Below are 23,940 nucleotides of genomic sequence, written 5' to 3'. Positions count from 1 at the left end.
TCAATGTCACGATTATCGTGCAATGACCGATTACGTGCGACCATCACCTAGAAAAGGAATGGATTGCATGCCAAGAGCATATTTAATAGGAATGTCAAGAGTATGTTTCTAGTAGCACATTGCTTTACAAATTTCCAATGGAATTTGTCATGTTTTGTGATTTTTTTTCACATACGTTATTCTAGAAATATTTTACAACTTTAGAATCCATTATCGTGAAAAATGGATATATTTTTTTATTTTATTCAAATTTTGTTTCTCTCTCGGATAATGCAAGGTAAATTCCTAAACATGCGTATCTACATTTGTAATATTATTATAAATAGCTGCAGAAATAATGGCTTACCTTATCGAATAATCACAAAAATGACTTTCAATTTAGAAATTGCTCACTGACCTCATACCGTGATAATATGAGGAACACTGTGCTTAATAAAATTCATTAACGGTTTGACGTTAGTAAGTAGCTCAAAGAATGGTCATGGTCATGGTCAATGATTGACGTCATGGATTGCCTCAATACATTTAATACTACCAAACCAACGGAAAATTTTTTTACTTTCAATTAGTTACGTTATTTTAGCGTATCTTATTTGAAAATAAAAACGTGCAACAAAGTCAAAATTATTATTAAAGAAAGTACAATCGCGTCTTTTCTTCGCAATACAGGACAAAATATAAATTTTTGTAATCGAAGACAGAAGTCGAGAGATTTCATGACAGAATATTGTTAATAAAAATGAAACTAATTGTGCAAGACAATCGTGGTCGGAGTAAAATCGCCTTGAACGTTGTGGACGCACCGTAAGCAAGCAGACGGTAAAGCAAGAAATGCAATACAGGTTTATTGCATCGTCTTTGCACAGCGAATCGAGTACTTGGAAGAAGCGGAGAGAGGGAAAAAGTAGGGAGCATCGCGCCGACCATCTTGGAAAATAAAATTCCCCGTAAAAATGCATTGCTCTCCGCTCTCCAGCCACTTCCACTAGGATGCCCCTTCTTCCAGTCTCGATTCCTTCAAGGACTAAAAATACAACCCTTTACACCGGCGAACAGGGAAAACTGATGAATAAAACTATATTAAATACAAACCTGAAACCTGATCTATTTATGCGATACCCTTCAAATCTCCTTCTCCTTTATTCTGTCTTCGATCTTCGCTTATTTATTTAAAGACTATGTTTGTTATATATTCCCATATCGAATCGATCGTAGCTTCTCTCATCTCGTTTTAAAAAATATTTAAGATTTTAAGATACTTGTCAATATAGGCAATATTAAAAATATATCACTACAGACGTCTACAACAAGAATAATTTTTGTTTCCTAATTTTCTATTAATAATAAATAATAATTTATAATTGATACCATTTTTTATTTTAATTATCATAAAACAAAATGCAGGATTCGTTTGTGCGTTCGAATATCAGCAAAATATTTGACTTGGATTTTTATTCTAAACAATAAATGTCTGTATGTTTGTTGATGCGTATACAAGTCGCATTACAAAAATACGCATGCCAGATAATTAGCTATATATACGGCGCGCATTTCTCACTCTCTTCTCCGTAAATATCACTCTTTCGTTTTCTATTGCGTTAATTATTTTCGCATTTATTTAAATCTACTTATTTCTCAGATTCGCTATAGAATAGATAATTCATATCCTAAGTATGATAATGCTTACATGATTTATTTGCGCTACGGAAATTGTGTGCTTGGATAAATCGAACGATCGATGCATTCCATTGCCATTTCCGTGCAGGAAACACAACCGGTCAGCGACAGCAAACTCGTCCGCTGCGCGAAGCTTGTTACCCCGCAACCCCGAAGAGGGCATGTAGAGGGGCATGGAAAAAAATGGAAATGCCAGGTTGTTACTCATCCACAGGTTTGCTTCTTCGTCCGTGAAGTAACCGGTGGTCTCAGTGCAGTGCTTTAAGAGATGGTATGTGTATCACCATGCGTGTGGCATGGCTGACCATGGACCGGCTCAGAAGTGGCCGAGACATTCGCCTCTCGACCGCGACCATGAGAGCACTCAACTCTCGACGCTCACGGTCAACCACGAGCATTCATCGACTCGTGCCTTGTACGACTCTCTGTCTTCTTCTTCTGCTTTGCGTCCCTCACGATGTACGAGCGCGGAGTGTACTTTACGATGACGGCGATGTCATTGCGGATGAAGTGCACGGCAAAATTTCGGAGCCTCTTGCGAAGGTGAGTGACCCCAAGTCTGACGACGTGGAGAACGCGGATCAAGCGCGAAGAAAGAGCTCGATAGAAACAGAAGGATACGATAGCGACGAGGACGTTAGTGTCGAAGAAAGGAAAAAGCCCGCGGTAGAGATACTCAACGAGGATCCTGACAAGATCCAGGTCGAAGCTGCTAGTGATGAAGGCAGCGTGGCGAAGAAGCGGCGGAGGAACGACGTGAGCCTTCCTGGTAAGTTTGTGTTGCAGGATAAGGAGAGGATCGTGCCAAAGGATGAGGGTATTCGACGATTCGACGCCCAGATCGAGACCGACGATATTGAGGAACCAAACCAACGAAAGATTTTCGACATCATCCCCGATTCGCAAAGAGATGCCATCGAGCGTGAGAAGCAATTAATCAACATCGAGCAATCGCCCGCGAACGTGAAGAATGTGGACGCGAAGCCTAGCGATGAAGATGGGACGGGGCAGAAAGAAAAAAAGTATGCAGAGATTTCTTCTGATCGTCGAGAGAATTTGGAGAATGTCGCGAGTTTGGAACAGATAGAGAAAGGAGATTTAAATAAAGAAGAGACGAGACAAATCGAAAATTTAGTAAAACATGATCGAGATGAAGCGCGAACCGAGAATGTCGACAACGTGAACGAGGAAATACGTAATGATCTGCGAAGCTTAAAATTTGTTCACGCGAACGAAAGTGAAAGAAACCAAGAGGAGCGTGACGCCGATGAGGCTCCAAACAATGAAAATATTAGTGTCAAGGATCTTGATCCGAACAGAGAGGATAGGCACTTAGCTAGCGTTCCAACTAAATCCAAGTATAAAAGTTCAACTGTCTATTTGAACGCTGAAGAAGGTAATTTACCTGGTCGAGAGCAAGAATCCATCGTGAACGGTCAGATAAAGAAATTGATTTCCATACGAGACGATGCTCTCGGATCGCTCGATAATGACGCGAAACAATCGGAAAAGGTTGATCAAGAAGGTTTTATTTCGGAGAAATCAATCGAGATTGATGTCGCTGCCGCCGAAAAAGATAAAGAGATTCGCAATCAACGCAGCAGTGAATTGAAAGATAAATCACTTCAAAACGAAAATCTTGATCAAGTATCTCCAACAATGGAAGTCCCTAACCGCCTTCAAAAATGGAAGGCTCAAGCAACGCTGCTTCAGATGCAAATCAAGAACGGGACATTTCTTCAATATTTAAAAGAACAAACGACCGAGGTACTTTCTGACATTCCAAAATTCACGGAAAACCAATTGCTGGAAACCTTGAAGAATATCGAGCTGTCGCGGACATCGCTGTCAAACGAGACGTATCTTGCCAGCTTGAATGCGACTGAACTAAACAAAAATCAATTAGAAATAATAAAATGTGCCGAGCAATTGATAGAGACGAAACAGCGACAGTCCTTCGTAGCGAACATGGCAGAATGCATTCGCGGTCTCAGTGTTTTAAATTGTATGCGCATCTTTATCTGGCCCATCGTACTCGACAATCTTCCGGAATCAGTTAGCCAATCTCTGAACAATTTACCGATCGAGATAAATTTGATCGACTTGTTTCAGGGTAACAGAACAAAATCTGCGAGATCGGAGAAAAGCGTTCACCGTCCGAGGTTGCTAACACCGGAGTCCGTCGTCTTCAGCATTCTGAGCGGTGCTCTGGAGTCGAAAGCCACTTACGATCCAGTGCCGACTTTTATCGATCCGAACAACGAAACTCTGAGAAGACTCCTCACTATTGGTCAACTTCAGATTCTTCAGATGGCCGAGAAACTTCTACCTGGTGAAATACGCCGCGAGTATTCCGACCGGATGTTCTCGTGCGTGCGTAGATTCGAGTATTTTAGCTGTGTCAAATACTTTGCTTGGCCTATGGTAAAGCAATATCACCCGGCCCTACCGGCTTTCCCGGACTATCAGAGCTGGTATCCGTCCATACCGTTGTACCCGCAATATCCCATTGTTCCGTTTCCAAATTTCGTGGAAATATCAGGCGAGCTTCCGGAAGTCGTTGATGCCGACGCTACGAGAATGCGGAAACCAGAAGCGGTAATTATCAATATTCTTCGGAACACATTGAAGGAGCACGCGAAGACACCGCCTCCTTCTGTTATTCATAACGCTGACTCTTACGTCACTATACTTCCTGCAGAACAATTATTATCGATTCAAATGGCCGAACAGCTTCTTCCCGTTTCATATCGATCAGAATTTGTTCAAAAAACCGTGAAATGTATTCAGGAGTTAAATTATATCACATGTATTAAATATTCGACGTGGCCGACGATCAAGCAGTTATATCCTTCTCTACCGGATCTTTCCGGTCGGATACCGATTTCATCGTTTTTCGACTTCTTCGGTTTTCTGCCGTCATTTCAGCTGCCAAGTTTATCCAATCTTGGCTCAATTATTTCGGGATTAGGTAGCGGAGAAGATACGACCACCGAGAAGCCACCGGAATCCGGTAATTCTACTCTAGAAGAATCGCCTGGTCGCCTTTCCACGATCTTATTACGTCAAAAAGAAATTTCTTCCAAAGAATCTAACGAATTAGAGAACAAAGTCACGGAGATCTTAACAGGAGTACGTAATTCTCTGAAAGCGATACCGGAAAATTCGCATCTAATCGTCAATGGAAATACGATAATTCTGGCGAGCATTACCGAGAACCAAATCAACATAGTAAAATTAGCGGAAAGTATTGTACCGCCTCCGGCACGGGCACCTCTTATCGCACAAGTTCTATCTTGTCTTCGGACAAACAATGACTTTATTAACTGCACGAGGTATGTAATTTGGCCTACGGTTGCTCTTTATATTTCTAATTTCCCAGAATTTCCCGACTTACCGTCGAAACAAGAAGAACAGACATCGTTGAGCGATAAGAATGTTTTGGATCCAAATATTAAGAACCAGCAGGAATGGGATAAATCGCAAAACGAAGCGAATTCCAACGTAAAGATTATTTCCAGAACGAAATTTCCGCAGAGCGACAGACCTGTGATAAGCGTAACTGGTACTCGATTTGTACCGATATTCATAGAACATCCCGAGTCGGTGATACTCAACATTCTCAGATCAATTCAGCTGTCATCGCCAAATGTGCGAGATGATCACGTTGTCAAGCTTATCAGTACATTGCAGTTGGCCGATCAGCTTAACGATCGGCAGCTGAATATTGTTAATACGACAGAAAGCTTGCTACCAGATGCAGTTCGTCCCGCCTTCGTCGATCGGATGACAGAATGTATTCACAAGAGCAATTTTTTGGCCTGCTCAAGGAACGTATTGTGGCCTGCTCTGTCGGAATATTTCCCTAGGCTACCCAGCTTCCCGAATTTTGCGCATTCTCAAGCGACTAACGTCAAATCTATCTTACCGCAGAATCTGACTGACTCATCACCATTGTCGGAGACCGATGTCAAAGTTGGCCAGCACGGAGATGCTACCATTACCATCACTGATACCAGATTCTATCCTATTTTTTCGGAACATCCAGAAGGTGTAATTCTGAAAATTCTTAAGGCCGTGCAGAGCTCCATACCGGACGTTACGTATTCTATGATTAGCTCGAGATCGCCGGAAACGATGAGTTACTTTACGGAACAGCAGGCTAACATCGTTCTTGTCGCGGAAAGTCTGCTGCCGGAATCGGTGAAATCAGTTTTCGTAGAGCGAATGGCCAATTGCGTTCGAGAAAATATGTTTCTCGACTGCACGCGGGACATAACTTGGCCAACCGTCGCTCAATTTTTTCCAAGACTGCCGAATTTTCCCGATTTTGGAAGTCAAAACGTGCCGAGGGTGAAACTTGATTCATCGTCAATTCTGCTACATAACGCTCATTCGGAGAACGCAACGAAGATTACCGTCAACGCAATCGAAAACAATATAGAGAGTATATTAAAAGAATTGAACAAGGATTCGACGCTTCATTTGAAGGGCTCTTATCTGGACATCAATAATCCCGTAATAAGAGATCTTCTAACTGCTCGAGAAATGAACATCGTCAGATTAACAGAGGAAGCTATACCGGATTCGATACGACCCGCGTATATAAGCAACATGCTGGAATGTATGAGGAGCAATAACTTTATAACTTGCACTCAGCAAATCGCTTGGCCGACCTTGAAGCAATTTTCGCAGGCTCTGCCGAACTTTGAGGAGCTGTTCGGTCAGTTTCAAATTCCCGAGGCGGATAAAAATCCCGCTATCAGTCAGATTTCAGGCATAGGTCAACTTCCTGGCACAGATCAGATCTCCGGCATAGGTCATTTTCCTGGCATCATTCAGTTTCCCGGCATAGGTCAACTTCCTGGTCCGAGTCAATTTCCCGGCATAGGTCAACTTCCTGGCGCGGGTCAATTTCCCGGCATAGGTCAACTTCTTGGCGCGGGTCAGACTCCCGGTGCAAATCAGATCCCGAATTTCCCCGGACTAGGAAATCCTTTCGCTGGCCCCAGCTTATCTCAATTTCCCTCTCAAATTCATATGATACCGGGCGAAATTCAAACCGGCATTCCTCAGTTTCCAGGATTTTCTAACTTTGACGGTATAGGTTACCCACAGTTTTCAATCTTGTCGGATACGCCAGAGAAAACCAAGTCGCAGGAACAGACGATTCTTCAGTCAATAGCAGCAGATAATGAGAAGACAAACCAGATAAGTGGAATATCGAGGGCTGCCAACATCCCGTCAGTAGGTAAATCAGTTTTATTCGTTAAAGACCAACTGACTTTTTCCTTTGGTATTCAATTTTTATCAACCTTTGATTTTCTTTTATTTTTCAGGCGAACAAGGAATCGTTCCTGGATATCTTGGACAACCGTCGAACATTCTGATAGATATTTCTAAAGAAAAAATTCAGTTATCTGACATTAGACAACAACAAGATTCATTGGCGAAATCAGTTCCTGTCGATTCATCGTTCAAGAAACACAAGAGAAAACGAAGAAATGCCGATGAATTATTAAATTCTTATTACGAGATCAATAAAGAGATTGAACCTATTTCGGAAATGACGATAAATAACACGTTTCCAAATATCACGGAATCTGAATTTCTTCAACTTCTAGTTAATATTTCGAATTTCAAGAAAGCTTTGAAAAACAAACCCGCGGAAAGTCCAAAAGAATATTTCGTCGATACATTAAATTCTACAATCAAGAATTCTCTGACTGCTGATCAATATGAGATCTTAAAAATGGTGGAGGATTTTAACGAGCATACCGCGAATCGGGGTTTTATGTCGCAGGTAGCCCAATGTGTACTTAGCTTGAGTTTCATTAGATGCGTAGGTATTTTTGTTTGGCCCATGATTGTCAATGCTTTGCCATCTCTCGTGCCCAGTTTCGGTTTTTTCGGAAGATCGATAGAAACCGAAGTAGAACATTTCTTCGGCACGTCCACTAATAATTTCGAAAAGGAACTATTAATGAGAAAAGAATCCACGGAAAATGTTCTTCTTGACTGGTACAAGAAAGCGATGGAGGACGAATTTCAGACGAATCTGGGTTTTCTGACGATCAAGGGCTACGGGAATGGCGAGGTAGGCATCAGTTTCAGCGGATTCCGCGAGGGTAGAGCTACGAAGATCAAGGACAACAAGAATTTGCCGAGTATATTGACAATTATTAGCGATATCATGGAGGAAGTATTGGATCAACGACCGGACAATGAAAAGCTTAAAAAGGAGAAGGAAAAAAGAGAGAGAAGCCTGGATAACGTGCGAGAGACAGACTTTCAATTTTTGAAAGACAGCGACGAATACGCGGATATTAAGCGGTCCATAAATGATGATCAGATAATCACCATGTTTTTGGATAAGCTCAAGGCCAATGTGACAGATTTTGCCGATGGCGATGTCGCTCAATTCTTCAGCACGGAAGATGCTTATAATGCTTTCGGTGAACTTTTCGGAACCCGCTTGAACGAGAAATTTGCAGACAGATTAAAGACTTTTACCGAGGAACATTTGAAGAAAAATAATCCTGAAGATCATATGACGGAATTAAGTGCAGAAGGATTAAAGATGATATCTTTAAAAGGAGAAGCGCCCTACGATCTTGAAAAGGAGTCCATAGAGAGTCCCGAAGAACACAAAAGAGAACATCGCGGAAAGAACGAATTTAGATCATTTGTGGATAAGTATTCGGATAAGCTTGTAAAAAAGTTGGATATTCCTACGGAGAAAATCGAGGATTTAGATGAAAATAAAATCAAGATCACTGAATCGTTCCTCGACAAGAAGACGCATTCGGAATTGAGAATCCAGTTGCCACGGTTGCGAGAAGACATTATGTCCAGGAAGATTACGAGTGCGGTGATACATTTCGGAAGAGCGCTGAAGATGAAGATGAGTAGTATGATGCCTGGGATCGGTTTTATAGTAACCTTCCTCGTTGAAACGGCTTTGGCTCATGCGAGAGCAGCCGCCTCTATAGCCGGAATGATTAGCAACATGGCTCTTGCATCGGCTATGTTCGGCATGATTCGACAGAATTTATTCGGATCGGAAAATCAAAAGATTAAATATGTCTATGACAATGATAAGACCGGTCCCGGTATTACTTGGCCACACCATCATAGATCCTATCGTCATGAAAAATAGTATCGATTCGTTCGATCAAATACTACTTATCCTATTTTTGATATAAACTATATTAAAATCTTGTACTAAATATTATTAACGTCACTGTTGTTTCCTTAAAGGTCTAAATCAAATCGAATTTTATTTCCTGAAAACAAAATCAGACACAATTAGACGTAAAAATTTGTACGCATGTTTTATATATGTTTAATGTATTTCATAAATTGTCGATAAATTTCGCTCATTTTATATAGCAATACGGGCTTCATAGAGGGAATATATATTCTCTTCAAATAGAACATAGATAATTTAGAACCTGAAGGAACGGTATATTTTTTTTTCCTAGATGATTGTGGAAACAATCCCTCGCAAATTAATTGCGAAATAGGAAAAATACACGCCATTTCGCAGGATGTATTTATTTCATTGTCATGGGGTTTTTTTATGGTGGAGGGATGACACTTTTTTATATTTTCATAAGGATCATATAATAAGTACGACATTAAAAATCATGCGATTATACTGCAGAATAAATATTGAACTGTAAGCATACATTTTAAAACTTGCTCTTTAATTACGTTATTTCATTGAAAATAAATGGAGTGTATTTACCTATGTACCTATTTTGTACAATTGCTATTGTCCCTCTCCGCATACACATTATAACTACTAATTATTTAATAAGTCATTTCATTTTTCGACCTAATGTCATATGTATCTTTAATTATATTTACAAACTTTTGCGAAAAATACAATTATATTATAATTAATAGTTCTTGAAGCTGCTTAAATTCTCTAAGCTATTAAAAAAGGCGCAAAGATAGATATTTATAGCACAGATAAAAGATTTAGAAAAGATTTATAGAATCTGATTAAAAAATAAATATATAATAAAATGCTTTGTATATACCTGCATCGATATCGAAAATACTGGCGCTACAACTTTCGAGAACCTTGAGAAGCCAGTTTTGAACGGTCAGAAATAGATCCGAGATTATTCCGACCTACCACACCGAAGGTTTTCTTCGTGCATTTCATCTTTCTTTTTAATTTTTTAACCAGTTCTACCAGTGCGTTGCATGCGGCAAAAGAAGTACCGGGATGCAAACAAAAGCATGAAGGAGACCAGAGTCAAGATCATGGGAGCACACGCGATCATTGGAACGTTGAACTATTATAAAAGCAAAGCGTTATTATTTTAGAATCTAATAAATTTTTATTCTTCGATATTCGTTGCACGATTATTTGTTTCGCGTAATTTATCAATTTTTACATTCTATTGATAATTGATACGAGAAGAAAAGCTCTTCAAAGAATTTTATGTAGAATTGCATAGTTGCAGTTGACTATCTGTACGTGTATCTTTATAAATAAAGCAAAGAGAATTAAAACTGCATGTTATCAAAACGCTTTTGATAACATAGGAAAAAAAATAAGAATATTTTTAGTCAATCATAAGTGGCAAAACGGAAGGTATTGCGTCTTCTTGAACCACTTTTGATACATTTTCCTCTATGATTTCAGTTTTTGATTCGGTTTCCGTTGAGTAAATTAATTCATTCAAATAGTACCTGTAATGAATAATCATTAATCCTATCATGGAAAAACTTGTACAATCTTCTATTGTTTTTTTTTTTTTTTTTTTTCTTCTTCTAAATAGTATATATACCATTCATATGCATGCTGGCAATCAATATTTTCTTCATCCGTACAAATCCGTTGTTTCTGATCAAACACTGTATTGTTAGGACAAATCACCGGAAATCCGTCGCCGGAATTTTCGCAAACGTGAAATATCTTACAGTTGTAATCCATATCCGCATAAAAACCGGTCGGCATACCCTCGCAGGTAAAGTGAAAAGATAGATTGCCGAAAATATCAATATCGTTCTGTTCACTCGATACCTCCTCGTAGGTTTCCAGACGATTTCTGTCCTATGTACAATACAATCCGTAATTTTAAATCGCGAGACAATAAAATTTGTTGCAAATATTTTCAGAGCAATATTTAAAAGATATAGATTCTTACAAAATAGCCCAAAGTGAATTGATTTGTCATTTTCGTACCTGTGTAAAATAAAAAAATATGTAAAACGAAACTTTTCAGGATTTTAAGCAAATATTGTACAATTTTATACAATTAATTTTGACTCACTCAATAATAAATTTAATATAAATATAAAAGAATTCATCGTGTATATTTTTGAAACTTGCGATTTTTGCTTTAAACAGCACAAATTTTTTCCTTCTTGATGCTACGATTATCGCTGAATGTTGACGAACACTATTACCAGATTACTCGATGGATAACGCAACCGAGCATCGCGAGCTCTTTATTTGAAACTGCCGAACTCGAAGAGCTCAATGATCTTAATAACCGTGTAATTTCTGAAAAGACCTCTCATTCTTTCTCATTATCGTTTAAACGACGCTTAACTATTATATCCTGTTGTGTTGATGGATATTTTCAGAGACTGCAAAGGATACTCTTTTTAAGAAATATTTATATAATTTTAAGGGGAAATCAAGGATATTTTAACAAATCGATAAAAAAGAAAAAAAAATAGCGAATACGGATTTCTAACGAAAAAATGTATCGAAATTTTTCCACATAAAGAAAATAATTTTTATAATAAAATTTTGTTTAAACTTTTTAAATAAAAATATTTACTTAAATTTACCTGTACACCAACAGATGTCAGCTTCATGCTATGAATCGCTTGATTCAGTTGGCCAAGCAACTATCCAAAGGTACTTTCACTAGCACGAACCAATCCCAAGCACATGCCGTTTGATATAACCTATAACTTTCTTTTATATAAAGTTTTGCCAGGATTGTAACGTATATAATATTGTATATATATATCAAAATTATGCAACAACTTTTTTATTTATTGAGTTAAATATCTATAATTCAAGGAAGCCGGAAAGATGAAGGAGAAACAAAAAAAAAAAAAAACAATTTAAAAACGCAAAAAATTCACAATTCCCAAAAAATTCACAATAATTTTTTGTGTTCAATAATCTTTATCATTTTCTCTCTCTCTCTCTTTAATATAAAAAAAGAAAACCCCAAATTATAAATAAGTTATAATTATTTTTTAAATTATTCATAAAGACGGTAGAATTTTGTGTATCTTTTACAGTTATTATTTTAATAGGAAATTTACAAGACCGATTAAAATAAAGCTAATGAGCCATGACCTTTCGAGATGCGGTCATATTTTATCAAAATATGATCATGCTCGCGGCATGTCAGTAGCAAAAGGTAAGATGTCCACGAAAGGACAGCAGGTATCAACTGCCAATGAGAGAAGCCTTACTTCTCAGGCTGCCTTTCTCTTCGCCTCCGAGCCTCGGCTCAGTTTTCACGACAGCTTCACCCGGGAACCACATGCAGAATGTCCTGAAGACACGCGGCCGAAACACTCGTGTGTCTTCCTTTCTGCTCTTCTCTCTCTCTCTCTCATTCTTTCTGCTCCTGCATGGTGGAAGAAAAAGGACGAACCTCTTACCGGCGAACATGTAACCTTGAAGATATCAGCAGTGCATTTAAAAAAAAATCCAAGAGGATTTTCGTATTTTTGAAGATTTTTGGGGAAAGTGCAATAAGGTAACGTGCCATATTTTTGTGACAGCTAATGAACTTTTTTTTTGTAATTTTAAGATTATTTGAAAATGGTCAATTAAAGCGGCTCATTAGCTTCGCTATATTTTTAAATATAATGGTGTGCTAACCCCGTGACGTTTTCGGACGACGTGTGTCCACGTGTGTTTGTAAGTGCGTCAGCTCTTCACTTCTCACCGGACGATGACTTTAATGCGTGCGCAAAACGTTATGTTTCTGCATCAATTATTTAAAGTAACTGTTACAATACTGCTGTTTAATGTCTAGCTAAATCATCAAACTCTGCGCGCGGTTCTTTTTATTTTACTTTATTATTTATGATAATTTTATTTTTCATAATTATTTTCTTCATTTTTTTATGCAAATAAATAAAATGAACTTCTTAGATATTTTATTTATTATGTTCATTATAATATTCAATGTAACACATTTTAATTTTTAGATTAGAAGTTTGTAATATTATTTGCATGTTTTACAAACAACATAATTTTACGAATTACTTCGTTCTTACGTTTAAGATTTCATTTTCCATTTATATCCGTTATAGAAATGCCGTATTCTTTACTAGGAATAAATATTGTATCATGTTACAAAGAAAAAAGATATACAATACTACAGATATATAGAATGTTGCACGATATCCGCAAGGACGACTGGTGAAACGAAAATAATCTCAGCTGCTACGTCAAAGGGATACACGAGAAAAATGCAGTTCAATCTCGATTTCTCATATAATAAAATTTAATTTCAGTATTTAATTGTGATAATACGATAGTACTTTTTAACGTAGTCGTGCAGTTTTTTTTACGTAAGTTGACTACCTTAGCTACGCTAACACAATAAGCTCTAATTGATAGACTTTCGGAAAGTAGAGCGTGCAACATACAAGCATCTCTCTCTCTCTCTCTCTCTCTCTCTCTCTCTCTCTCTCTACCGTTGTTCTCTTTGCCGCTTTCAAGAAATGGAAGTCGTGTCTGTCTTACATTCTTAAGTTTATCTTTATTAATGATTTTTCATCGGGTTTCTAAATATTTTTGCATCGACAGATTTAAATAAAGAATAACCGTTCGAGTTTCCATTCAGGTACATGAGATAGCATAAATATCAAGTGTTACTAGTGTCTTACGTCAACGATACGCGCGTACGTATTTTTGTTAGGTTCGAGTTGTCTTAGATACGTGTTTGAAATGACGAGAAATCAGACTGATTCGGTCCAATGGCTAGTTGCTTGATTTACGAGGAAAAGAGATCAATTGAAATAAGTGAAAGGAACATGTTCTTTTTCTCAGTAATATTACTTTGCTTATACTTAAAGATTATCGTTACATTGGTGTGTGAGATTCGCAGATTTGTGCAATAATAGCTTAACATAAGCTTGGCATAATTCTGTAAACATACTTTTACTCAGCATATATCTTTTCTGAGATAAGAACAATGCCTGAATCTCTTTCTCTTATAAATGTAATGCAGATTTTACCGTGTTTTATATATATATATATATATATATATATATATATATATATATATATATATCGTGCGTGTCAGTATATTATATTGCAAACGTTGCTAAATGTTACTTAAAGTAGATCACGATGCCTTTCTTTTTACCTTTTTATTCGCTGTATTACTAGAGCTGTAATAAGACATAGTTCTCTATTCTCTCAGATCGGTGGATCCCACAATTACTGTATAATTGCGTGCTACCGTTAATTGCGAGAACTTTGCTACGCCAATCTCGATCAGCAGATACTGGTCTATATCGAAAGTATAAGATGACAATCGCTAATTTTCTATATGCTACTGCGCAATTGTTAATTAACGATAAAAAACCCCGTGAATTTTTAACGTAAATATTCCATAGCGAGGAAAGTATAAATTCATTCGGATTCAACGTGAGTAAATAATTGAAAATAGCGATGCCTAACAATTGCATCGAGATAAAATTAATAAAATTAGTAAATAATAATTTACCATATTTTTTTCATGGTCAAATGATCCTTTTAAATCCCACCCATTGTCGATTGGCATAAAGGCCGAACGATGATCTTCGAAAGGAGGACGGTTATTATAGGGAGATTGTACAATATTTGCTAATCGTCGAGAAGTTTCGAAAGAAAAATGATCAATTTGCAATAACTGCAGCGTAGCGACGTAATCGTTGATTTACAATATTATCGAAATTTCATGCACGGGTTACGCGGGTGGCTCGACGGATGTTTTTTTTCGCGTCGTGAATTAGTATAAATTAGCGAAAACGATTAATTCGTAATCGCGTTAACATTTCCAAATGTGGACAAATGTCGCTTTCGTAATTCTCTGTTGCAAGGTGCGCAGCGTATCAGGCAATATTGTACGATGCACGGGTTAAATGTCTCTATGGTAGTTTATAATTTGCCACGTAACGAAAACGTGATCGCGCAGCTGCGCGCTTTCCTTCGCTAGGATCGCGTGATATTACCATCGGTACGTGGCGGACGAATTAATTACCATTGAATAATGAATCGGCGAAGCTAGCGCGTCATCCGTGAGGTCTCGATTTCTCGCCTCGGTTTACCCCCGCGATGCACGTAGATCACGCCGCCGTGCGTAGGTCCGCGACGTCGATGGCCTGAAAAGAAGGGGGGACTCTTCCTCAAGGACGCTTTTGGGCTATCATGATGATCTTAGCGATTAATCACTTCTGCGCCTCGCGTATCGAGAGAATCGCGCGGGATCTCGCCAGTTCGCGTGGGATAATAAGCGGTGAGATGAGGCTCGTGAATCGAGCGACCGATGTAATCGCCTTTTACTCAAAAACAGGCAAACGGGGACGAAGAACTTGGAAAGGGCGATTTAACGATTCGTCCGGATTACGAAGGATTTCGCGAAGGAGTAGTTGCGATTTTGAAGAAAAACTTTATTTATTAAGCTGCTAACGCGTGGTTATCGGCGTATCGATCTATTGCGTACGCGATTAACTAAGGAAGTTTACGCAGCGAAGAGTTTTTCACTTTTCACACATGGTATTGCATCATGGTGTGACTAATTTGTTTGAATTGAAATTGAAACATTCGTCTTACATGTAAAGATATTGCTCGTAGCTTCTCTATAAGACAGGAAGAAAAATACATTATTAATCTTATGCAAGCAATACGATGTAAATGTAACAGAAGGTTCCCAACGTAATTTTGTTGATTCTAATTTATGCTACAGAGAAAATATAGTATAGCGCTTTCACGTAATGCATATAATTTGCAACTTTTTGCACATAAAATATTTTGGCATACATTTGCACTACGCATTTCGATATGATTGTTAATATAATTACGTAATATAATTGATATAATGAAAGAATTAAGTATAATCTTTTTTTTCTTTACATCTCTTGCGTAGGTGAAATGTTATCGCCTCTACTGTTACTGGGCATGGCCCTGTCCGTAATAGGCGGCTACGTGCCACCCGGGCCAAGATTTGGATGCCCCAAAGATCCAATTTACATTTACCCCTGCACGTGTCTTCGGGGTAGCGACAGGGGTTTATACATCCGCTGCGAGAATACGAATCTAGCCAGTCTCAGCCTCGCGTTCACGAATCTGGGAAATGAGGGCGCGCCGATCGAGGAACTGGTTCTGTATAAATGTAACATAGGTGAGCTAAAGATTTTTAATTTCGCGTAGTGGAAAGGGAACATGCGCGATGATTCTCTTATCGCGAAAAATAAAATACAATCGAGTTAATTAACCCACTTTTGCGACTACATAGTACGATTTTACGGACCCGCCCTGTATCCGTTGGACGTACGAGTGTTGAAGTTTATCGATACGCCGCTGAGATTGATCGAGGAGCACAGCTTTCTCGGCATAAACAGGACTCTTCAGGAACTCCATGTGATAAACAGCAATTTGGAGAAATTTCCACGCGAAGCGCTGCAAGTTCTCGGCAATCTCAGCCTGTTAAGTATCAGCGGCCACCGGATGTCTATTTTGCCGGGGAATAGTTTCAGTGAAAGCGCGGCGGCAGCGAAGTTAGAAAAATTGGAGATTAGTAACGGTAATGACGGTATCATCGTAAAATATCATTAATAGAAAATACGATTTTCTATCCATCAATCTCAAGAGTTTAAAGACAATGCATAAATCTGTAAGCTTTGAATTTTTGTGCGACGCTGCAAATATAAAGATTGATGCATTTTGCATCAAATGTCAATTCTTGTATGTATAGAGAGAGATTGTTTAATTAATTATAAATTATTCAATTAATCATAACTCTTGACAAACTGTATCGTACTTTTCAGGTACGCTATCTTCTTTACCCGCCGAAGCGTTGACACCGCTCAAGAAGCTGAAAACACTTGATCTTCACGGCAATAAGATAAAAGACTTAAAGAGGAATCAGTTCAAAGGTCTGAGAGATACGGAATTTTTGGATCTCTCTCACAATTTGATTGACAAATTGGACACATCTCATTTGGCAGATCTCGTTAAGATGGGATGGTGCAACATGTCGCACAATGCTATCTCCGACTTGAAGAGGTAGACAAGCTTGAAAAAAAAAAAAAAACAGTCATTATACGATCTCTACGACATGAAATATCTAAGAGTGCTTTTGTTTTAGAGGAACCTTTGCCCGAAATTCTGTCTTGAAGGTCCTGAATCTGAGCCGTAATAAAATAAGAAAATTGGATTCCAATACTTTTCGCGGCATGCGTTTTCTCAGGCGATTGCATCTGAGCGACAATCAAATCAATGATGTGGGTCGTGGAACTTTTGGTTCCGTTACAAGGATCGGTACTATCGATCTTTCACGGAATTTCATCAAAAAGATCGACTTTCAAATGTTCAATCAGCTGCAATTTGCCGAGGTGTATATTATGTTATCGTTCGAAAAATTACATTCATACGTGTTTTTTTAGTTTTTCGTCAGTAATATGCCCATTATTAGCTTCTAGACGTTTCCGAGAATTTCGTTACGATCGTGGAAAAATTGGCGTTTAAAGATATCTACTTGGCAAAAGTTAATCTGTCTCATAATGAGATTTCGAAGATCGAATCAGGTGCTTTCGAGAACTGCGTGAATATTACGTCACTGGATTTCAGCCACAACAAACTCGAGAATATCTCGAAGTATTCTTTCGATAGCGCGTCGTACGCTATGGAATTGCAACTCAGTTATAATCTATTTACGTCTCTCAATCAAGTGAGTGTATTTTTTTTTTTTTTTTTTAATGCAAACGATTTGACGATTATTCATATTATTTCATCGAGACATATTTATTTATTATATTTAACTTTGTTAAAAATGTATTCTTTCGCAGATTCCGTTGCACAATATGACGGGATTGAAAATATTAAACGTTTCTCACAATCTGATACACTCCGTTCCACGACAGACCTTCCCTAAGCTGTACGAGCTCCACACGATCGATATCTCGCACAATAATTTGTCCGAAATTTACAACGCCGTATTTCAGACTCTCTTCAGTCTGCGATTCTTGAATCTGTCGCATAATTCTCTGGAGAAGATAAAACCGTCGACCTTCGGGCCGTTGCCGACCCTTCTAGAACTCGATATGAGTTATAATCAATTAAATGACGTCTCGCGAGGAGGTCTAACTCGTCTGGCTAGTTGCAGGTGCATTATCACGTGTTAATAAAATTTAAGAATGTCTCTATATATAATAAATGGTCATGAAATTTTAGGAGTTTGACGGTGAAAAACAATCGTCTGACAAAGATTTTCCAACTGCCAATTTCTCTAAGTCATTTGGATTTTTCGGAGAATCTGCTAGAAGAGATCCCGAGCACCGATGTATGGCCTAGTATGAACGCGCTACTCTCGTTGGATCTTTCGCGGAATCAACTGGGTGATAATCTGCAAGAGGGAAGCTTCGAAAACCTGTTGACCTTGAGGATATTAAATCTGCAAGCGAACAACATCACGAAGCCGCCCTGGCAAGCGCTGAGCAGTCTGAGCAGTTTGCAGTATCTTTATCTACAAGTAAGACGAAGAGAACTCTTTATAGAAAATTAATTTCTCTAGACACGGATAATGTGTTGCAAATTCTAATCGACGATAATATTACAGGATAATTACATGACGAAGCTAGAGAAAGCTGCCTTTGGCCGTTTGCCGATAGTGTTTGAACTTAACTTGGCGAATAACGATATAAACAATGTAACAAGTCGCGCGTTCGAGGGCTTATTGCAACTGTTGACACTGAACTTGACAAACAATAACATCAGTCGTATACCGAACGGCGCATTTCAGGGTCTCGTGTCTCTGAGAACCCTCGATCTGTCTCACAATAGATTGGAGAAACTGGACAACAAGACACACGGATTGCTCGACGACTGTCTGTCTCTGGAGAGGCTCAATGTTAGCCACAACAAGATTTCGTTTATTACCCGAAAAACTCTGCCAAACGATCCCTGGATCCCTTATAGGCTTAAGGAAGTCGACTTATCTTACAATACAATGCCGGTTGTGACTTACGACCTCATCGCCGGTGCCAAAAGGATTCAATACTTGAATCTTTCTTACAACAACATTAATGAGATTAGGAGATGTGAGTGACATATTGGCAATGTCGCTTTTAATAATCTCGACAAATAACCGGACAACAATGTAACAGTTTCGCAGATTTACATTTTTCGCTGTAGATCGTCGTTTATTAGAAAATTGTTCTGTTTTAGATGTAATCGGGAATCTGACGTCTTTGGAGACTTTGGATCTGTCGCACAACGATATAAGTGATATCTCCGATCGAGATATTTTTTCACCACCGTTAAATTTAACCAACTTATATCTGAGCAACAATCATCTAAGTTATGTGCCCCTCGATAAGATTTTACCGCTACCAAATTTAAAAATTCTTAACTTGGAAGAAAATGAAATTGGCGTTTTCGACGAGAGGTTTATGAAGATTGTCAAGAACGGCACGGTGCTCAGATATTTTGGTAAAAGATTAAATAAATAAATTTAACAAGGAATAATGAGGCACTTGTAATTACGCGACTAACTGATAAAAAAATTTAATAATAGGAATTACAATTATGATTCAATGACAATTTGCTTTATAGCTGTTAGACCGTGTAGGGGACTGAAAAACTAAGACAAGAAGTCCTATAGAGGTTTGCTCGTTTTTGCTCCATTTTTAGAGATCGAATCGCAAAAATTCAAACTCTCATTGTCAATTGCTGTCTTGAATCGATTGCCACCGAATAAACTTTCTGCTTCAAGGTTTCTTACATATGTAAACACTTGATGTTATCCTTTACGATGCCAATCAATTCAAGAGAGCAATTAAGAGACCGAATCATAGATGCGGTGCACCAAATATCACTAGAACAATGTCTAGCTGCAATTAATGAGGTCAGTGCTAGATGTAATGCTTGCATCGCTGCAAGAGGGCAACGTTTTGAACAATATCTGCATTAAATAGACGATAACATATATAAAATGTAAATGAATATGTAAAAAAACGAAAACTTATTTTGTTTCTTTTTTTGTGATTTTCTTCAAAATGAAGCAAAAACGAGCAAACCTCTAAAGGACTTTCTCTCTTAGCTTTTCGATCCCCTACACGCTATCTGAAGTTTTTTGCCATTTAAATTGGGGACAGCCTGTATCTATATAATTTATATGTCTATATATATTAGGGAATCCCATGAAATGCGATTGTCACGCGCGGCCATTAAAGAGATGGTTGAAGACTCAAACGCAGCTTCCAACAGATTGGTCGAACGTGACGTGCGAGAGTCCGAATTATCTCGCAAACAAATCTATTTCGGAGATAACTGAGGATCTCATGAGCTGCGACGAGAGAGACATTCAAGAGAAACCCGAACTCGATATCACACCCGATGTGAAATATCGAAGTATCGACTAGTACGTTATTTAAAGTCAAATATATATCATTATTTAAAATTTTTTTTTGACAAATAATTTTTCTCAAAAAACCATAAATTATGTGATTCCCTTTAGCAATAATGAGGATAATAGCTGGAAAGCCACGTGGTATGTGACGTCGCGCGAAGATATCGGCGATTTTTACGTGGTGGTTCGAGAATCCGGCAGCAGCAAATCCATAATCGAGAAGGATATTGTTTACAGTGGGCGTTCCTTCAAGATTCACGATCTGATCGAGTCCAACACCAAATACGAGCTCTGCGTACTCGCGCGCGATTCCGAGGGAAATGTCAAACACTATAGAAACTCGCAGTGTCAGATCTTGAATCATCATAATTCCAGTTCATCTATTAGCTTCACGATGAATCTGTACTTCGTGATAATTGTTGCCTCCTTCTGCATTTTTATGTGAAATTTTATTAATGTAACAAAAATAATACTCGCATTTAAGTAGATATTTTACATTCAGCAGAGACACAGAGTAAAATATACACATGATAAAATACCTTTATGCATATCGCTAGCTGCTTAAAATTCTCAACTACTTTGCTATTTTAGGCTTCCATCGTACACTTTGTATCGCGTTGAAGCGCGAAGCGATATGATTGCGAAATAAATTAATATATACATATATCTATAAATATGTATATCGTGGATTGTACATAAATCGTATTGTATCTCGTTCGAAGATAGGGACGTTGAACGTCGTGTATTTATTTTTGTAAAATATACATATTGTTCAAGTCATATATTTGCTATTATTTCACATACATCAATTAACCAAGATTCGATACAAGAGAGAATGTGCTAAAATTTGTGCTAATAATTTACGATTTTTAAACGAGCAAACAGTCTAGTTGATGATTAGCGAACGATGCGTCTTAATAAGAACTGGTTAATCCCACGAGAGATTAACTCGAATAAAACGCTCGTGCGATGCGCTGAAAAAGTTCTCAAGGAAGTCAGCAGTCTCCCGAGCTACGCGTAGTAAGATTATTTCATTATCTTGTGAAGGCTATAATTAGTATCCGCGATTAAGCATAGAGTGTTCTGTCGCGCTAAAAGAAGAAGGGGAAGAGTTCTCTAATGAGGCCGAGAAACAGTGGATGTTGTTGTTTCCGCAAAAGGAGATGCCATTATCGTGGATTTATTAGCGTCATCAGAGACGTGGCGTTCTTAGAGATTTTTCGTTTCATTTCGTCAAATTATTAGCATTTTATTAACGCCGTCGCGCGATAGCAATTATTAGGGTTGCACGAGATACCAAGACCTAGACTCTTGTCTTGAATTTCAAGACAAGATCAAGACAAGATTTTAAATTAATTATCGAGACAATACCAAAACAAATTATCAAGATTCTTGATCTTACCGAGAAGTCTTGGTTTTTAAAAAAAGTTATCTAATTGTTCCCGATCTCTGAACGGAGATTTTAATTAATATGGAAATAGGCGAGAAAGACAAAAAATTTTATTTATTGTTAGTAAATAAAAACATTTATAAATTTAAAAACTTTAAAAAATTTAAATTTAAAGGGTCTGCGCATCATTATCATTACACACTTTAATGTGACATAAAAATAGCGCAAATTAATTACTATATATTACTTAATTTATAAAGTTTAATTTCAATACTTACGTTTAAAAATATATCTATCGCTTTTTGTTTTTCTGACAATATTTTATTTTTCATTGCTTTTAATCCAAATAAATCTTCATATGCTTTTTTATGATCTTTCTCCAAATATTTTTTTAATCCAGTAGCGTTACTATTTTTCATTTTTATTTCTTTAGTCACATTTTCTTTTTGACATAACAAACATACGCCGATTTTTTCATTGTTTCTTGTTTCATACTTGAAATAAGTTTTCTATGTGCATTGTTTAACTGCACTTACTTTCGAACTTTCATTATCACTTTCGGAAATGTTTGCATGTTCAGCAGAAGAACTTGGTTTAGTTTTTAGACTGCGTCTGCACAATCGAGACGTGTGAGCATACGCAGTAAAGAACAAACGAAAATCGTGCTCGGCGCTTCGGATAACAGAAGAAATCAGATATACTTACTATTTTCTGTTTTTTATCAAGCTGACAAATAATTTAGTGTTAAATAAAAACTGTTAATAAAAATCAAGGCAAGACAAGACAAGACAAGATTAAAATTTTCAAGATCAATACAATATTTTTGCGAATATTGTCTTGTCTTGGGTCTCGTGCAACCCTAGCAATTATCGATTACTTCTGTGCCATGATATCTGCGAGAGAGGAAGAAACAATGCTCGTGTAGTGGCGATCCGGCGGATTAACGGGATTTTAAATTGCACAACGCACGACGTGTTTGATTAATATTGTTTTGGTCGAATATACCGGAAAAAACAATAAATTGTATACACGCCGCTGCTTGCCGGACGTTCTGCTCGGTCGGCTGCCTCTCTCGATCGAGATTAACGCTGGTTTAACGCTTAATTAACGAAGTATTCTTTGGCACAAAGCATCGATCTTTGGCCCTTCATCAAAGTTATAGATGTGATCTTATAATAATAATAGATATCTGTCTTTCCTTTTTTTCTTCTTTTGAAATTATCTCTGTTTTTTTTAATTGATTATATATACTTATAAAATATAAATTATAATTTTTTAAATTACTATTTTTTACATGTTTTACATTTTTTTTTACAATAAATCCTCGGAAATAGAAGCACGAATAACATTGAAAACATTTAGTTCTTCTTTATATCGATATGAGGCCTCGTTGCGGTTTTGATACCATGTTGCGAAACATGTGGTCGAACACTTTCACCCGGGGCCCAATAATGGCTAAAAGTACGTTGTACAAGCACACGCGCGCTTTTACAAGCACCACAAAATGATATTCCCATGAACCGATGATATTCCTGAGACAGACATCCGCTTGTCTGGGACTTTCGAAGCTCCTCGAGGCACAAGTAGATTTACATTTGCCCCTCCCCTCCCCTCGAAATTACCACGATAACGTTGACGTTATTGACTCTTCGTCGTAAAAGACGACGAAGTGACTCGGTGTGAGAAGATAAATACGTTCAGATTTTGCGTGGTTACCAGTGAAAAAAAAAATTATATATATTTTTTTCTCTTATGTTCATTATATTTTTTGAGTTTATTTTTTTTTAAATTATAATATTATAACTTACGTTAATTTATCGCAAGAAATGTCGTTCTTATGTGTTTTTTTAAACTCGCTCTTTATTCGCGGCGTCGGTCATCACATCTGAATGTATGAATAAAGTAAGCAGAATACATTTACATACGTCGCTTTGGGCAGTGACTCACGATGCATCCATGTAAGGCCCAGAGCGAGAGGTGCCGTTGGTCCCTATCCGCCTACGTTAAAAACATCGCCTGTTTGTGCTTCGAGGATAAAAAAAGAATTGTCAACGGGTCTGTGTGTGTGTATGTGTGTGTGTGTGTGTGTATGAAACGTTCTTTTGCCGCGTCGACTTTCGACTCATCGTAGTATATTAAGACGGCGTCTCTCTCTAAGGCCCGAAACTATGGGATCCCGCATTATTCTATCGGCGCGATCGACTACAGGATAGAAGGACCCGCCTTCATCCAGGATAAATCGATGGATTCTAT

At 37.8% G+C, this 23,940-nt stretch overlaps 3 protein-coding genes across 3 annotated transcripts; 2 read left to right on the top strand and 1 right to left on the bottom strand.

The window, feature by feature from the left end:
• The first annotated feature begins 1,738 nt into the window (after positions 1-1,738).
• LOC138941299 (uncharacterized) lies at positions 1,739-8,836 on the top strand. Its single transcript, XM_070310855.1, is given in 3 exon segments — positions 1,739-1,922; positions 1,925-6,928; positions 7,017-8,836. Coding segments are annotated over 3 exon segments (7,008 nt in total).
• A 1,369-nt stretch (positions 8,837-10,205) lies between these two features.
• Positions 10,206-11,007, bottom strand: LOC138941368 (uncharacterized). The gene is made up of 4 exons (XM_070310951.1): positions 10,971-11,007; positions 10,845-10,882; positions 10,485-10,750; positions 10,206-10,386 (listed from the first exon to the last, which is right to left on the bottom strand). Exons 1-4 carry the CDS (start codon positions 11,005-11,007, stop codon positions 10,260-10,262), a joined length of 468 nt encoding a protein of 155 aa, XP_070167052.1. The 3' UTR covers positions 10,206-10,259.
• A 4,813-nt stretch (positions 11,008-15,820) lies between these two features.
• On the top strand, positions 15,821-20,742 carry Conv (insulin like growth factor binding protein acid labile subunit convoluted). The gene is made up of 11 exons (XM_070310617.1): positions 15,821-16,070; positions 16,185-16,472; positions 16,717-16,954; positions 17,037-17,283; positions 17,364-17,618; positions 17,737-18,053; positions 18,122-18,419; positions 18,507-18,987; positions 19,115-19,378; positions 20,081-20,309; positions 20,406-20,742. Exons 1-11 carry the CDS (start codon positions 15,821-15,823, stop codon positions 20,740-20,742), a joined length of 3,204 nt encoding a protein of 1,067 aa, XP_070166718.1.
• Positions 20,743-23,940: the final 3,198 nt, after the last annotated feature.

This window comes from Polyergus mexicanus, unplaced genomic scaffold (assembly GCF_030449975.1).
Source record: "Polyergus mexicanus isolate NDT 795.1 unplaced genomic scaffold, iyPolMexi1.0 SCAF_18, whole genome shotgun sequence".
NCBI lineage: Eukaryota > Metazoa > Arthropoda > Insecta > Hymenoptera > Formicidae > Polyergus > Polyergus mexicanus.
Note: the sequence above shows the minus strand (reverse complement) of the source record. Positions and strands in the feature narration are given on the sequence as shown.